This window comes from Amblyomma mixtum, chromosome 4, assembly GCF_055824585.1.
Source record: "Amblyomma mixtum isolate Tamu chromosome 4, ASM5582458v1, whole genome shotgun sequence".
Taxonomy (NCBI): domain Eukaryota; kingdom Metazoa; phylum Arthropoda; class Arachnida; order Ixodida; family Ixodidae; genus Amblyomma; species Amblyomma mixtum.
Window position 1 is genome coordinate 106,035,814 of NC_143015.1, and position 17,422 is coordinate 106,053,235.

At 47.2% G+C, this 17,422-nt stretch overlaps 1 protein-coding gene across 1 annotated transcript in view; it reads right to left on the bottom strand.

Annotated features, from left to right (window-relative positions):
- Positions 1-17,422, bottom strand: part of FoxK (forkhead box K) — a 73,919-nt gene that overhangs the window by 12,210 nt on the left and 44,287 nt on the right. Inside the window, exons 2-6 of the mRNA XM_089587384.1 lie at positions 10,223-10,480; positions 8,566-8,730; positions 7,688-7,847; positions 3,484-3,671; positions 1,149-1,378 (exon numbers count right to left, since the gene is read on the bottom strand). Coding sequence (XP_089443510.1) covers positions 1,149-1,378; positions 3,484-3,671; positions 7,688-7,847; positions 8,566-8,730; positions 10,223-10,480 — 1,001 coding nt within the window. The remainder of the gene's footprint in view (positions 1-1,148; positions 1,379-3,483; positions 3,672-7,687; positions 7,848-8,565; positions 8,731-10,222; positions 10,481-17,422) is intronic.

Consider the following 17,422-nt stretch of genomic DNA (forward strand, 5'->3'; position numbering starts at 1 on the left):
AAATTTAAACGCAGCTCTTTAGGCGTTTTTTTATTTTTTTACAACAGTGCCATCTGTTATATAAAGGATGAAAGTGCAAAGGTACAAGAGGGGTGCAACAGATGGCGCTACTACAGCTTGACAGGCAACTATGGAGCTTGTGCTAAGTGCTGCCGCCTACACAGACTTCGCTTTCCCCCTCACGCTTCTGCTGAACCCGCCTCTTGCTTGGTCTCTCTTCGCTATCTTTCCTCCACTGCGCTCTGTGTTGACTCTTTTTACCTTCTGATGTGCTCATTCGCTCAGTTACGCCGAGGAATGCCGCTCAACGCAGGAGACGTAACCCTCCCCCAGCAATGGCAAGTGCGCACCAAGTGATGGAAAATTCATGTTTTTGAGAGATGGTGAGCTAATGCAGGCTCCAGTGGAGGGCAGGGGTCTCCTTGTTAGCGGTGCTTTCATGTGTGTATGTCAACTTCCCAGCTTGAGCTCCGTGGTCTCGAAATTGCTTTGTGCTTTTAGCTGGCAGTTTATCTGGCAATGTCCCTCTCACCTCCAAGCTGCCAGAGCAGAAGTGGTGCAGGAAAGGGGGTTCAACCAATCAGTGACGTGAACATCACTCACCCCACCAAATGCAAATTGTGAACATCTGTTGACTAAACTACACCTATATGATTTGGTTTATTGGGGTTTAACGTCCCAAAGCGACTCAGGCTATGAGGGACGCCGTAGTGAAGGGCTCCGGAGAATTTCGACCACCTGGGGTTCTTTAACGTGCACTGACATTGCGCAGTACACGGCCCTCTAGAATTTCGCCTCCATTGAAATTCAGCCGCCGTGGCTGGGATCGAATCCGCGTCTTTCGGGTCAGCAGCAGAGCACTGTAACCACTGAGCCACTGCAGCGGGGCCTACGCCTATATGAGCATTTGTAGTTCGTGCTTGGAAAAACAAAACAGACAAACAAAAAGAAAACAAGCTCACTGCCATCTTTAATTGCTCTAGCACTCGGGTGTTTCTATGGCTTGCTGCCAGTTTAAACGTAGCCGGAAAATCCACATTCCGCTGGGCGCAGTACCCAGTGTAATGCGTTAGCTGTGCCGCCACCGCCACCACCACCAGTATGCGCCAACGACCGCCCCACCGCCCAGTAGAGGGCAGAGCAGTCACCTGGGGAGCCGGGGGCCGACTGGCTGGCCTTGATCTCGCGTGCCAGGTACGAGGCCTGGGGTGGGGCCAGTCCGGGGGGGAGGGCCATCATGGCCGCTGGGGGCTGCAGGGGAGAGTTGGGCGCCCCCTCGGGGGCCACGCCCTCCGGCACGGGGCTGGGTTCCCGCGACAGCGAGTCCGGCGTCACCAGGCCGCTGTGGGCACCGTGGCTTGGGGACGCAGGTGCCGATCTGCGCAGAAGTACACGGGGCGTGAGATGACGATGATCACAAACAGCAGAGAGCTCTTTCACTGGTCTCCACTTAAGGGGGGACATGGGTCTTAGAGCATTTTTTTTATTTACAGACCAAATGCAATGAAACTGCACATACTTATTCAGTTTTTTCTGCTGATTTCAAATATGCAATTTGTTTATTTCTAGGCCAGTCAGTTCCTGAGGTATTAATATATATCATGCCATTGTCTGCTCAAACAACAGAAAAAAAATGGGCCACCAGAAATTTAATTTTATTATGTGGGTAGATACTACAATGTGAGAGGAATGCAACGCTGGAAGCAGTTTTCAAGTTTTTTGTCCGTGTGGACAAATGGGCTTAATATTTAGTTTCATGTGTGTCGTGTGTTTTCTGGCACTGTATGTCTGGTTAACTCACTTGAAAACTAACTACTAAGCCCATTTGTCCACACGGACAAAAAACTGAAAACTGCTTCCAGCGTTGCATTCCTCACACATTGTAGTATCTACCCACATATTAAAATTAAATTTCTGGTGGCCCATTTTTTTTCTGTTGTTTGAGCAGACAATGGCACGATATATATTAATACCTCAGGAACTAATTGGCCTAGAAATAAACAAATTGCATATTTGAAATCAGCAGAAAAAACTGAATAAGTATGTGCAGTTTCATTGCATTTGGTCAGTAAATAAAAAAAATTATCTAAGACCCATGTCCCCCCTTAACCCTATCCTGTGCCAGTAACAACCATGCATCACTGCAAACTGGCATGGCTGCCTCATGGTAATAGCAGAGTTGGAAAGGAAGCCTATTTCTTCGAGCCTGTCGCTTTCCATTCTGACGATGAAATTATGTTACACTGAAAGTGTGGCACAATCTACTTCATTATACTGAGGCTAAAAATACATGGTGCTCTAAGGACGTGAAGTAATGAAAACTGGAATACTTCGATACATCGAGGTTGAGCTGTGCCACAATTTACCTGAGTCATAAGGCAGTGGCAACAGCCTTTTTGACTTGGTAGTCGCAAATAGCAACTGATGTAAATAACAAACATACACTCGCCAAATTCTTCAAAAAGGAAATGAGGTAGTTGCTCACTGCCAGTCATGCGTAGTCTGCATGACTTTTATGGCGCGCTGTTGGAAACAAGTCCTGAATATGCAATGCTTTGCGGTGACATGAGAGTGCACACCAGATTCTGCAGCATAAAACAAAGATGTTTATGTGCTGTCTTCCCTCAGTCTTCACATCCTAGTGTTCTGTACTATAGGATATGTGGAGTCACATCAAGAAGTTCAACTGTCCACTATTTTTCAGTACAGAGCATCACTTGCGAGAGAGCCTACGTAGTCGCACAATCTCCCAGCTTGGGGTGCGTGGTGACATCTCACTCAAAGCTACCAAAAACGGTCATTGAACTTGATGGGCCGCCAGTTTGATTTCCAAGTTTCATCGATGCAGCTACAAAGACTTATCTCCAATAGCAGTTTCTACACGCATTTCTGTCCCATGTGCACAAACAACATTTCTGCTGCCTTCTGTTGTCGGTTGTGCCGGTGTTGCAATCGGTTTGAAGTGACAGAATGGCTTTCCAGTGACAGCACCTAGTGGCCAGCATGCCAACGTACTGCCACCAGTGTTTGTGCGCCTGGTGTGATGGCACAGTTCAGCTAACGTGCTCCAGGTGTCTTTAAGGTCCTTAGGTGGCAGCCAAAGGTGCACTGAAGGCTGACACAACCCAAAGCTGAGCAGCGGCATGCCTATGTAGGCTGCGTTATACTGCCATGCATGTCATGCTTAAACATACAGTGCGGTCCACTCTTAAAGGGAACGTGCGATCGCGTGTCTTCCGCGCTTCGCGAAGCGCTGCCGCCCAGAACGTGCGAGAATTGACGGCACAAGATGAATGCACAGTAAGCATGGCAGCTGGTCTTTTTGCGCATCAGCCTGATGCCGCCCATTCTCGCGGCATCTAGGCAACATGGCTTCGCGAAGCGCGGAGGCCACGCGATCCTATGTTCCCTTTAACTATGGACCGTACTGTCACGAAAAGCGTGCTACTGCACACGAGAAACGGCCACTGGGCAACAGCTAACCTGGAAGAAGCGAAGGGTGTCCGGAAGCAGGGCAGCCCCCGCTGCCGCCGCCTCCGGAAAGCCTGCTCAACCAGCTTGCCTTCCGACTGGGGGTCGATGCGCCAGAAGGACCCCTTGCCCGGCTCTTCCTGGGACCGGGGCACCTTGACGAAATACCGGTTCAGGCTCAGGTTGTGCCTGATCGAGTTCTGCACAAGGGGGAGGCAAAAGGGAGCACAGGTGAGCACTTCCCACAGGGCAGCAAGCTCAGCAGAAGGTGACCACTACCAGAAAGTGCGTCTTGAGGCTAAAGCCACGCCATCGTATCAGGCAAAGCAGCTCACAGGACAGGAACTACAGCCTAGCAACAAGCTATGACAGCAATGGGTTATGGTGACATTGCAGTTCACTCTAACTAACCCCAGTGTCGTGGCAATACACAGCACAGAGATTCTCAGCCTGGGTTCCAAGCAATTCCAAGGTTCTTTGAAGTGTTTTGAGTTCTCCGAGCACGTAAACCATGCATGTTTCAGCCCCCACCTTTCCACTTATGAGACTTGCCAAACTGTAATTGCTCAAAGCAGACTGTTCCGCTACACAGTAAAAGTACATTAAATCGTGCTTCAAGGGACCGCAAAAAAATATGCCCGAGTAATCCGAAAGTTTGCATTATCGAGTGGCCCTGAAAAAACTAAGAAGAACCGCTTTCATGGCCATAGTTGCTTGCTTTAGAAATGAGAACGGTGCGACAATGACTGTTCTTGATGGTGAAGTGCCACCACTACTGCGGCGTACACCACACAAACTGTGAACGGCATGTGATAAACGTGCAGTTTCGGTGCACTAGAAAAATGGAGGAACCACACGGACAGAAACCCTCAGTGGCACTGAAGCAGCAAGAAAAAAAATAGGGATAGAAAAGACTACAGCTAACAAGTTTACTGACACGTAGGGATATCGCACTTCTTTGCTTACTACAGAAACCGATAAACAGTCATCACACGTCTACACCACAACTTACATGCCCAATGCGCACTTCACGTCAAATACATAATAATCCAAATTTCCAACATCTATTCGGCCAAATACTTGCATTTAATTTTTCTGCTTTGGAACGTGCTATCAAGTGTTGGAAAAGTCTTCCGGAGTGCATGCTACGATACGTGACCCAATAAACGAATTGACCACCTCTATGCACCAATGACGTAGTATGCAAAATTCATTCACTATGTGTAAATTGAATCTATGCAGTGCCGCTATTTGTTTACTGTTTTTTTTTGTGTGTGTCAATATATAATAATTGTTTCAATAATTGCTTGCAGTCCAATGTGTACAATATTGTTTACTTCTGTGCTTTTCCACTTTGTACCGTCTTTTGTCCAGGTGTAGAACCTGTGAGGTACTTAAATAGATAAATAAATACTAAGTAAACAAACAGAGACGCGCCGATCAGTGCCCGAAACAGCGTGCAGCAGGGCTCTGTTCGAATTACCCCCCCCCCCCCCCCTTTTACTTAGTGGTGTTCGAATTAACGAGATGCTGCTGTACAGCCAACCACTGTTAAAGGGATACTGAAGCAAAATCTGAAAATTGAACAGAAAGGCTGAATATAGATTCTCGGAATGTGATTACACCGAAATCTAGTCGTCACTGCGCATATTTTTCAGCGGATGGTTTTATTTTCGATGTTTCATGAGCGCGCGCCAAGCCCTCCCGGTCGGCGCGAGGTGGAAAGCGTGACGTCATGGCACCCTCCCGCGGCGCCAAATATGGCGGCGCCCTTCGATGCATGAAACCTCGCATCGGACTGGTTGCGTCGTTGTTACTGGCTTCTTCACCGCGTTCACTGGCCATAAATGGGCCACCAGTCTTTTGCTTCATCTCCTGTTGCACATAAGAAAACTTACGAGTAATAAATTTGCTTCATTTTTTATTTAGAGTGACGATTCTGCCCCCTTTAGGCTAAGAGGGGTGTCGGTTTGTTGACAACAATGCTTCCCCTCCTAACCACCAGATGGCGCCACTAGTCTGAACATCGTCGCGCTTCTGCTTTAAAAGCGAGAATGCTAGAAATGGCACAAGGTCCGGAAAAAGTAGCTGCATTTAGCGGACGTAAGCGTGCATACGGTTATGGCATGCAGACAGCATCGATTAACATTTTGACATATCTGTGTACGCCGTGAGCAGACGACAGACATGGAAAAGCCGCGAGTAGCGATGGCAATCGTGCTTCTGCAGGAACGGTGGGCGCGCGGGTGTTATGACGTCTAGTCGCAGCTTCCACAGGTGGCCACCAGGCGCAAAGATAAGGCAATAAATCGCGAAAAAAAGCGTGTTATCCGCCTTTTCCGCTAAAATGCTTGTCGTATTTATCAATTTTAGCAGTCAAGCTCTTGTTTACATGCAAAAGAGCAGCTCCAAAAGTTTGGTTCAGTATCCCTTTTCTTGAGGGCCCGTACACCTGGATGTTCATTTTTTACGTACACTATGCAGGCACCCGCAACTGCGCAGCAATTAGGTGGTCGAATGCACGGGCGGTAACCACGTGGCATATTGCACCGCGACTGCAAGGCTGTGATAATCCGGCTGTCCGGAACAATCCCATTAGGAGGTGCAGTGCCCAATTGTGAGCAGTTTGCAGTGCGGCTCAGCAAAAGTGGAAAAAAACCTGCTTTTACTCAAAACACCTGCTCCTCAATTTGAAATTTTAGTCGCGACCTTCCCAACAAATGGCACCTGCCGGAACGCGGCGTTGCCTCACGAGGGCCTCCTACTTAAGGGGGGACATGGGTCTTAAATCATTTTTTTTATTTACAGACCAAATGCAATGAAACTGCACAGACTTATTCAGTTTTTTCTGCTGATTTCAAATATGTAATTTGTTTATTTCTAGGCCAATTAGTTCCTGAGATATTATATATCATGTCATTGTCTGCTCAAACAATAGAAAAAAAATGGGCCACCAGAAATTTAATTTTAATGCGTGGGTAGATACTACAATGTGTAAGGAATGCAACGCTGGAAGCAGTTTTCAGTTTTTTGTCTGTGTGGACAAATGGGCTTAACAGTTAGTTTCATGTGTGTCATGTTTCCTGGCACTGTATGTCTGGTTAACTCACTTGAAAACTAACTATTAAGCCCATTTGACGACACGGACAAAAAACTGAAAACTGCTTCCAGCTTTGCATTTCTCACAACATTGTAGTATCTACCCACATATTGAAATTAAATTCCTGGTGGCCCATTTTTTTTCTATTGTTTGAGCAGACAATGGCATGATATACAGTAGACTCCCTTTAAGACGAACTCCAAGGGACCATGAAGACTGTTCATCTTATCAGAAGTTCATCTAATTAAGAGTGCTTCTTAAAATGATGTTCGAGCATGCAGTGTGTGTCCAAATACTTTGTATATGTGAACAAAGCCATGAAATAGTCTTTTAGGAAAAAAATAATTGCAACATAAGCATTTATTGCACTACTAGTGCAGTGCATCAGGCACTGTTGAGTGTTGCCCAGTCTGTTATTTTTTTTTTGTGTCTGTCGAGAAAATCGTCTGCTTGCTACAAGTGTAGGCATATCACTTAACCTTCCAAGATATCCTTCAGTGCCCTCACAGGGGAGGAGCAGCGACAGTTCTGCTTTCACAGAATCGCCCTTTCAACGGAGACGTGGTTAGGTCTCTGTGCCTCCCCGCGTCGCATGGATCGTCGGCGGTGCAAAAAAGCTTTCAATTTAGCTTTTTTTTCTTTCCTTCCGCTGAAATACTGCTCGAATGGTCAAGTAAAGCTGCATGGCTTGGGCACGGCTGGTCGTGAAAGTTCATCTTAACCAATTAGCACGTGTGCAGTGTACATCTTAAGCAGATTTTTTTTGCATTGACTCTATGGGAAACCAAACAAATGACCACCACTGTTCATCTTAACCAAGGGTTCATCTTAAGCGAGTTTGTCTTAACGGGAGTCTACTGTATATTAATATCGCAGGAACTAATTGGCCTAGAAATAAACAAATTGCATATTTGAAATCAGCAGAAAAAACTAAATAAGTCTGTGCAGTTTCATTGTATTTGGTCTGTAAATAAAAAAAAATGTTCTAAGACCCATGTCCCCCCTTACTACCCTGCCAAATCCGAGCACGAACAGTGTCTGCACTGAAACATCCCCTAATCCCGAAACCATAGACAGATGAAAGGAGTGACAGAGTAGGAAGGAATAGAGACTAGCCTGCCAGCCCTTGTCAGCAGTCCTGTAGTAGGGGTAGTTTTTGGTGATGTAGGAGTAGATGCCGCTCAGGGTCAGCTGCTTGTCCTGTGCCGACGAGATGGCCTGCACGATCAGCTGGGCGTACGAGTAGGGCGGCTTCTGGTCCCCGTCGGGGGCAGCTCTGGACAGGGTACAGGGGCGGGCACAGATGCCAAGCGGTGTGAGCACAGCTTCAGGCCGCAGAAAGCGAAGACAAATACGTTACGTAAATACCCGTTGCACTGGATGTGTGTACTTCAGGCTAAAGAACAGCCATATGGCGTTACGCTTTTGATCGCGAGAACAACACAGTCACAATGCACAACCATCCACTGAGCTTGGTGCTTGCGTCCGTCTCCAAGCACCGATACATTTAGCAACCGGAACTGAGCAAACATAATGGTCTGCCAAAAACTACGAGACACATTACTTAAAATAACTGCTCATGGTACTGCTCTGCAGGTTGGCTACGTTTGCTGCTTTCTTTGTAAGGACAACAAGATGTAACAACAAGCTGTTGACCTCGTATTATGTACTCAAGCATTAAAATAACTGCTCATGGTACTGCTCTGCTGGTTGGCTAAGTTTGCCGTTTTCTTTGTAACGGCAACAAGCTGTAACAAGATGTAACAACAAGCTGTTGACCTGGTATCACGCATTCAAGCACTTTGTCATTTTACACGCTACACGCTGCCACTAGAAGAAGACACAATGCTGAGGTGCTGGTAGGCAGTACAAGGACCTTTTTGTGAACCACTACCAACCACCACGTAAGGTGGTTCTAAGCAGAGGAAGATTGCATCATCCTCACTGCATATTGCATCATGGAAGACATGCAGTGCAGTCAAACGCTCACTCACCCTGGACCGGAGTTGTTGTTGTGAGGCACAGGCCCGGTAGCGTTGGAGCCTGTGCTGGGGACCTCCTCGTGCCTTTCCACGCGAGCGGCGGCCATTTGCAGGTCAGAGGCAACATTGCGGCGGTGGCTGCCTGCCCGGGGACTCGCAGGACAGGAATTTGCCGCACTGCATGGGTACAAGCAAAAGGGCTGTTCTACAACGTCTCCAAATGTACATGTCTGCACAACCGCACACACATGCACCACGCATACAAAAAAATCTAAACAAGCAGTTTATTCGTTTCTCACAGTACACTGACCCTTTACCTGACGATGTTTATGTGCATTTTAAGTCTCATTTTAAAAAAACAAACAAACACCAGTAGGCCTTGAAGGTGGCTTGTAAACATGCGTGAACACCTAAGCACAGTGATGACTAAGCATAGGTCTTTAGCACAGGTCATGTGACATTGCTGTCAGTGGACTACATGTAGCTGGACTCGTGGCACCTTCACAATATTCAAAAGTCAGTCCAGACCGTTCAGATCGCAGTCAATAGGTTCGCACACCACTTCTGGCTAAAAAGTCACCATAACTAAAAAAAAAAAACAGCGGCATTGCGCAACCCACACACGACCAGCAGTTAAGAGCCAATGCCGCAGCAAACTCACCTGATGCCCTCTCCAAAGCCTTCCTGAAGGCACAGCAGCCGATTAAGGGCACAGCCGAAACGAGCAGCCACGGAAACGGTCGAACCAGCATTTAGTGAAACAAGAAGCGACCAATGAAGAAGGTGAATGTGTACAGCTCCAAAACAGGGAGCGATGGGGAGGTGACAAGAAAAGATCACAGCTACTGCTTCATGGGTTATGGATGCATTAACGACTAAAAGCTGCAGAAACGAATCTGCCTAGTCCCTCAGAGATGATGCACGATGATTACAAAGGAGCTCAAACACTGATGTCTACTACCGATTGTGAAGAAACTGCACAACATAAAAGCAAACGAGAAAGAACTTCACATCCAGCATGTATATCCAAGGATTGAAATGTGCAGCTTGTTGGTTGGTTGGTTTTATGGGGTTTAACATCCCAAAGCGACTCAGGCTACGAGAGACGCCACAGTGAAGGGCTCCGGAAATTTCGACCACTTGGAGTTCTTTAACGAGCACTGACATCGCATAGTACACGGGCCTCTAGAATTTCGCCTCCATCGACATTCGACCACTGCGGCCGGGATCGAACCCGCGTCTTTCGGGTCAGCAGCCGAGTGCCGTAACCACTGAGCCACCAAATGTGCAGCTTGTAATGTTCCAACTACCTCAGTGTACCACGCTGCTCTAAACTGTACCCAAAAGCTGCAAGGAAAGCCAATTTTTTTCGCAGTATCCATGCCTCAATACTTTTGTGGCTAACTGCACAGGAGCGATAAGATGTCAGTGTTCTGGAAGCTGAGAATCTCTACGCATGCTTTGAAGGCCTGCGGAGCTACTTGCTTATGACCTTATCATCAGAGGTGACTGGCCTGGTGCAACGTGCTGTTTGAACAGGAACCCAGCCGAGCGAGTCCCGTGCCAGCTGTGAGGGCTGGTCGTCTCAAGAGACCGAGGAAGAGGCGCCACATGCGATGGGCGCCCTCTCACCGACACTGGGCAGCCGTTTGGAAATTAGGCTCCCCACCTGAGCGTGCCGGTGGGCGATGGGATGGGGCTGGTGAAGCTCGTCTCCGGCTCGGGGATGTTGATCTTGAGGGGTGGCAAGGGTCGTGGCAGGTGGTGGGGAGCCACCTGAGGGGGTGGCGGCTGTCGGGGGGAGGCGACCAGCGGTCCTGCTTCCAGGCGCGGAGGGGGCGGGACGCCCCCACCTATGGGGCCCACCTCATCCACCAGGGACTGGAACATTATCTTGATGTTGGTGCTTGGGAAGCGGAACACACATCTGCACCAGAAAGAGGGGCAGAGAAAGAAATGGGGTTAGGAATAAGGCCGAGACACACTTCCTGCACTAATTATTCCCTCTTGCAATGAACACTATTTTTTAGGAGGGAGGGGGTAAATATTCGAGAGGTACAGTCTTTGCCAAAAGTAACCCGGCACAGGTGGTTTGTTCCTTAGCCGCATAGCAAAGCACTTATGACAGCCCTTAAAGGGGCCCAGAAACACAATCTTAGTTGACTGTTTTGCCTGTCGATCGCATACACTGAGTTACAGTGGTGTTATTAGCGTCGGTAATACCGCGTATATTCCGTTTTTTAATATTTTAACGTCCTCCCAAAAACAAATTCATGGCTCTGATGGTGTCCCCACACAGTGGCGGGTTTTAGCAGCGGATATGACATCACCTGGCGCAAGCTTGATGATCGGACAAACAGTAAATATACTGCAAATTGTGTGAATAAATAGACACATTTTGCACCTGTCTGCGTTTTATATTAGATCAACAAAAACAACTTGTTCGTTTTAGATAAAAGCAATGCAAAGAAAGTAAAATAAAAATACACCTCCAGGGGCTCTGGCATGGAAACGACGCTGCCAGTCTCAGCAAGAACGAGTTACAAAGAGCAGGCAACCATGGAGTGCAAACTTCCATGGAGTGCAAACGTGCTCTGGCTGGCTGTTTTGATAGGTTGCACCAGGTGCCGCCATTGGGAGAGCGAAATAGGAGTGGGAAGCCCCGCCAAAATCGAGTTGAGGGCAGCGTTTTGTTGGCTTGTATTTTGAAATTTCTTCATTGAATAACTCCCGTTCCTGTGCATCAATTCCTGTAACTTTTAATAAGTCAGCATCTGAGTGACATAAAGAATCCACCTGAAGTATAGCCGGTATCCCCCCAAGCAGCGTTTCGCAGCCCCTTTAAGCTCTGATTCTGTGTAAAGAAAGATGAGACCTTGTCCTTACATTATGGCACCGTTCGGTCTTTAGGGCTGCTGTAAAGGCTCCGTTTATCGTGTGGGGGTGAAATCAACACCGCGGGAGAATAAAGTTTTGTCACATTTTAATGACTGGTGAGACAGAGGATGCGCTTATCATGTGCCTTCAGAACCACTTGTGCAGCTATTCCCTTCCCCACTTACGCCGCACGAAGGTGGCACTCAGTCATTTGGTAAGACAGCCTGTCAGAAGCAGTTCTTGAAAAGGTTTCCAACAAACCACAAAGCTTCGCACATTTGCACTACAGTAAGATTCAACTTAAAAAAAAAAACAGTTTGTAGTTGGCAGTGTCTTCTCACCAATCATATCAGAAAACAAAATGGGCTTTGTAATGTTTTGCTATACCAAACAAGCTTCACTGCATAGTTAAGTTGTAGCTGACTATAGCACAATATACATACCCAGCTAAATTCATGCCGTCATCCATCAAAATGCCAACCACAGAGAGCATCAACAACCCGAGTGTGCAACTATGTGGACTTCAGCACAATGCCTGCACTTTCAAAGACAGGTGCAAGCTATCAGTGCTTCACAATTTACAAAAAATAAAAAGACCTTAAAACTCTAGCAACAAAAATTGAAAACGAAAGCCTTCATGCATTGTCTATCCGGCAGACGCATGCATCTGTAGCGACTGTTGTCGAACAACTTATTACTCTCTAGACACAGTGGTATTGCTCCTGAAGAGAGCATATCGCCATTTTTTTTTGCGAGTACTGTCAAAACCACGCACTAGTGAATATGCATACACAACTCAAAACCAGATAGAGAATGTACAGGCAACTACGATATATTTCAAGTACACTAGAAACAACTAAGGGACAAGACAATAACTTTACCACAATAACAATAGCCTCCCCCCACCCCCTAACTATTGAACTATTCAATGCAATTAAAATGAACTGTCCCTCGGCATAAAAAGTCGTTAGCTCAAATTTGCTGCCAAACACAATGTGCGAGCGTCAACAAACACCGCCTCCTTCTCTTACTGCCAAACATATGCACTGCAAATGGAAGGTTGCCCAACGCCGAATAGCGCGCACAAAGTGATCTCAGCTGTGTGCGCGGGGAAAAACCACACTGACGTGTTCGGGACTCGAATGCCTCTGCCCGCAGATGTCTCCAAACCAGCAGAGACGATGCAAGCGGAGAAGAAGAGAACAAAACAGAAAAAACCCCCTCTCTCTCTGCACAGCTGCTGTACGAAGCAGCGTTTGCAAACAAAGCAAGCAGAAACCCGCTTCGTGCCAGTTCTGAAATGCCTAGCCGGCGGGGAGTGCGAGACAATAGACGGGACTGGGAATAAAAAGAAGAGGAGAGAGCCGTCAGTCAAATCACCCATCCCACCCACTCCCTCCTGACAGTTCTCAGCACTGCGCGCGCTGTTCATGTGCTAGCTATGCAGCAGGCAGCTGGAGCGGCACGGCCAACTAAAGCAAAAGCGAAACTTTTCCGACTGCCTGCAAGAATGAATGCCTCGAGTGAAGAAACATTGTTGCTGGCCTGCCCCTTTGACTTGACACAATGGGAAGTGAAAGTCACCTCCCACCGCACAGCGACAGCTTGCCGCAAAGCCAAGGTCGACTGACGGAAAGAAAATCAAAACAAGGTGCACAGCGGTAATTGCCATACACATGCCGTCCTTAACACAAATGGGCAAATATGAGATTTAAAGATGACCAAACATCAACACCTGAGTACAGGAAAGATTTGTCTGAACCTCTCGCAATTACAAAATATGAAAAGTACCCTGAACAAAAATACATACATGGCAAGAAGGTGCACTGAAATGACAGAAGTTCCTTTCAAAATATTTATTTCAAAACTCAGCGAAGCAATTCCTTCGCCCTTTTCCAAACCTTTCAGCCCTCTGAACTGTTTGGTTGCTTGTTGTGCTTTAGACACCACAGAAGCATTGTGATGGGGCATAGGCAAAAGGAGATAGCAGCGATCACCTTTTCTCATTTACTATGCGCCAAGAAAGTGACACAAAGTTGGCAACTCTGATGACCGCAGACCGATAAAAACCAAATGTGTCCCACAAAGAGAGAGAAAAAAGAAAAGAACATGAGAAAAAAGTTATTGTACTTTTCTGACTGACCAAAATACTTGCACAGTCAATGCACGATGAAAGGCAAATCGCAGACTTCCTGAAGGTACAAGAAGGAGAGAAGACAATACTATCTCTTCAACTTGTCCAGCTTTCTGTTCCACTGACTTGGGCAACCTCAGAGCAGCAAAAAGTGTTTAAAAGTCATCGTATTTATTAAGGCCATCTTAGCAAATAAACTTAACTTCTTTGTGCTCAGGGCAGTGCTTGATATTAATCGCACGTGTCATGAATCTTTTCCAGGTACAGTGCAAAGATGGCGAAGAAGTCCAATTCTTTCGCTCATATTACACTCCATTAACTTTTGACTGTGAACGTACATTCGCCACTGTAAAGCATAAAAAAAAAGTTATCTTGCATACACGCATTTCCTTAGTACAAGGACATCCTGCATACATGCATTTCCTTAGTATAAGGACATCTTAAGATTGACACTGAAGTTTACTCGCCAGTGTTGCCAGCTGGCTGCCCAACTACTAAGATGTTGATTGTTTCCACTTTGCTCACCAAACCTCACGCACCTAGTCTCTCAGGGCAGAGGTGTCAAGTGATACACAGCACAGGTGCATTGCTGTGCATATGAACTGAGTCAAGGCTGCTCCCCTCTGCTGAGCTCCTTCCACAAGCGACAGAAAAGTGTGCGGCGCACAATGAGTCGGCGATGAACGCATCTGCTTGGCCGCAGAGATAGCAAACACACAACAGCTGCCACCCTTCCTCATTTACCGTCCCCTCGTTACTCCAGTGTTTGTTTTTAAATTCGTCAACCATCTGTCCGTGTTGCTGGAAGGCTCATGCAGCACACAAACCTGCGATCACAGCTTGGATGGAGGAAGTAAAAGAGTGAACTTAAGCCGAAAGAGCATGTGTGCTCCAAAACTGAAAAAAAAAAGGAAAGAAAAGGTACACAGAAATTCTTCACAAAACCTGTGCTAATTTCTGTACAGAGCTGCCTTCTGTTCCGCAATAACACAGCTGGCGCAGTGCTCCGACCAACGAACCAAGGCATTGCGGGTCTACTTGATTAGTTTATATTACCAGTTAATTGGACTTTCCCCAATGCTTGGTTTATGGTTTAAGGATTGGCTTATGGGGGTTTGAGTTAAGTTGAGTTCAATGGCGCATAAGCGACTAAGGCTATCATGCGCCAAGCTCAGGGTATGAAAATTGTTTTATATAGATGTTATACAAAAGTCTAAATGAGCGGCGGTGTAAAGGGCCTAAAAAGTTAATTCGTGCAACCTAGTAAAAATATAAGACAAAATTTTAGAAGTGACTTATAGTAAAAGCTTTAAAGAGGGTTGGCAACCTCAGCAGCCATCCTTAGCTGTGCAAGGATCTCGAGGTCCCCAACCAAATGTCCGAAATGTCCCAAAGGAACTCAGGTTATGAGGGACGCCGTAGTGGAGGACTCCGGAAATTTCGCCCACCTGGGGTTCTTTAGAGTGCACTGACATTGCATAGCAGACGGGCCTCTAGAATTTTGCCTTCATCGAAATTCGGCCTCCGTGGCTAGGATCGAACCCGCATCTTTCGGGTTAGCAGCCGAGCGCCATAACCACTGAGCCACCGTGGCAGCTTTCCCCGATGCAATTATTTCATTCCACAGCTGCAAGTCAAGTGCAGATTATTTCCCTACACAGCGAACAGCCCCCCCACCCAGCTGAGCTGCCACACCCTTGCGGAGTGTGCAAGAGTGTATCCCTTTCTGGCTTTGCCTTTTCTCCCCAGACAAGAAAGAGAATGTACTCTTGTAGAATATCGAATGAAAACACCTGCAGGACATGCAGTGCACGAGTTGCATCTAAGCAAACAACCTTCTGGAAACTTAAGCTAACCAGAAAAATTGCGCAGTGAATTTACTCGACAGACAAGGGACTGGCAATTTGGGTACAAGTGAGGAACTTTTTCAATGCGAAATGGCCAATACAACTTGAAGCTGCCAGGTAGTAAATCAAAAACATCGTGCCGAACGGTGAACGTATTTGGAAATGCATTGCAAAGCGCAGATTAGCAGTACGCCAGACCACATGGAATTTTGGGACATCTAACCAAATGACAGTTCGACCCACGAACCGACTGTACCTAACTGCAGACATAAATGTAGTATAGTCGTTACATGATATCGCAACTGTCGTGCAGACAGGTATACAGATTTGCATAGAACAATCAGGCCTCAGCACACACGGTCAACCTTACCAGAGTCCCCAAAACAAGCTAGCACTTATCCCTTCACAACAACACAAACTTGTGTCCACAGTGGAACCGCACCATAGCTAGAGTGTACTAGAAAGGTCTGAGTGGGCCGAACAACCGGCTCCGCGCTTGCTTGGGGGTGAGGCGCTCCGCGTCGAAAATGCTGCGGTGGCGCTGCGGTCGAAGTGGATTGGGTTGCGCCGGAGCAGACGATGCGTCAGGAATGTTCTCGAGCAGCTAGCGGCGGCGTTTTTTTTTTTTTTTCGCGTAGCTCGTTCTTTTGTGATCACTCTTTTATCCTGCAGTTACCATCAAAGTGTGTGGCATGCCTAATCGAAGGCATCGTCACCGCTACGCACCTGGATGTCGCACCGGCTACGCGGGCGTCCCAGCCGAGAAGAAGCTGTCGTTGTTCAGCGTCCCGAAAGATGCGGTTCGAAGGAAAGCCTGGGAGCGGAACCCCCATCGCGCTGACAAACCTCTGGATGAGAACTGCGCAGTGTGTGAGCTGCACTTTGAAGAACGGTACATACTTAGTGACTAGTGGCCGGCAAAGAAGTGAGAATTGCGCGCGGAGTGCCCGCGCTCACACCGGAAGCAGTGCCCACGCTTTTTCCCAATAAGCCGAAGTATTTGAGCTCAAAGGCACCTGTGAAACGTGCACTACGCAAGCGGGGCACGTCTACCGTGCTCAAAAGCCCGGGCTGCAAAAGGAAGAAAGCCTGCACCTACGGCCGTGCAGGACAGTGGAAACTACGACGACGAGTCGGGAGAGTGCCTTTACGGGCTGCTTCAGCATGAATCAGTTACACATGCTGACAGCATTCTGCACGTGCTGTCACTGCTCAGGACCAGAACAAAAACAATTAGATGCACAGTCCATGAAGGCGAAGTAAAGTGCAAGGTTGTGAAGTTTTGTATTGTAACACGGCTCCACTTCCTGATTAAGGGCCTAAACAAATCAAATGATGAAAGGCGTCAAAGGATGAAGCACCTAAAAGTGCGCAGGTGCCTATGACGCTGACAAGCAGTACTGCTTGTTGCTTTCGCAAAATAAATGTTGACCTATTTTGCATCAGTTGGCCATACATTTGAGTTGCACTTGCCATCAGTGGTTTAATATACATCATTCCTTTTCAATTATTGACATGTTTCACGGCCTTTTATTACCATAACCAAAAATGTATTCATCCTTACGCAACACTAAGAAACTATTTTGCTTGTACAACGTACAGTACCTTGGCCAGTGTTCAGAGAGAAGTAAATTGAGCGCTGAGTGGTGTTCGAATCCCAGTCTTGCACTCAGCTGTTGCGATTTGCGCACGCGGAGGCCCTTTAGCGCTCCGACCTTGTAACATTTCTCTACTTTGCGATTCCAGACTTTCATTTGGAAGCGCGAAATCGCGCCGAACGCATTCCTGCGCTCCGTTTTTGTGCACGTCTATTCATTCCGCGAAAATTTATTTCGTTTCCGCGCTGACACCATATTCTTTCGCGATTCCGCTGCCTAATACACATTGTCTGGTTAAGGACTTTTTATTTACCTTTGCATGACGACGGATATTTCATCAGTATTCGAAGAACAAAAGTTTGCTAATGGTAGACTCGGTGTAAGCTGCCAGGCCAGACATACACGCGAACTTG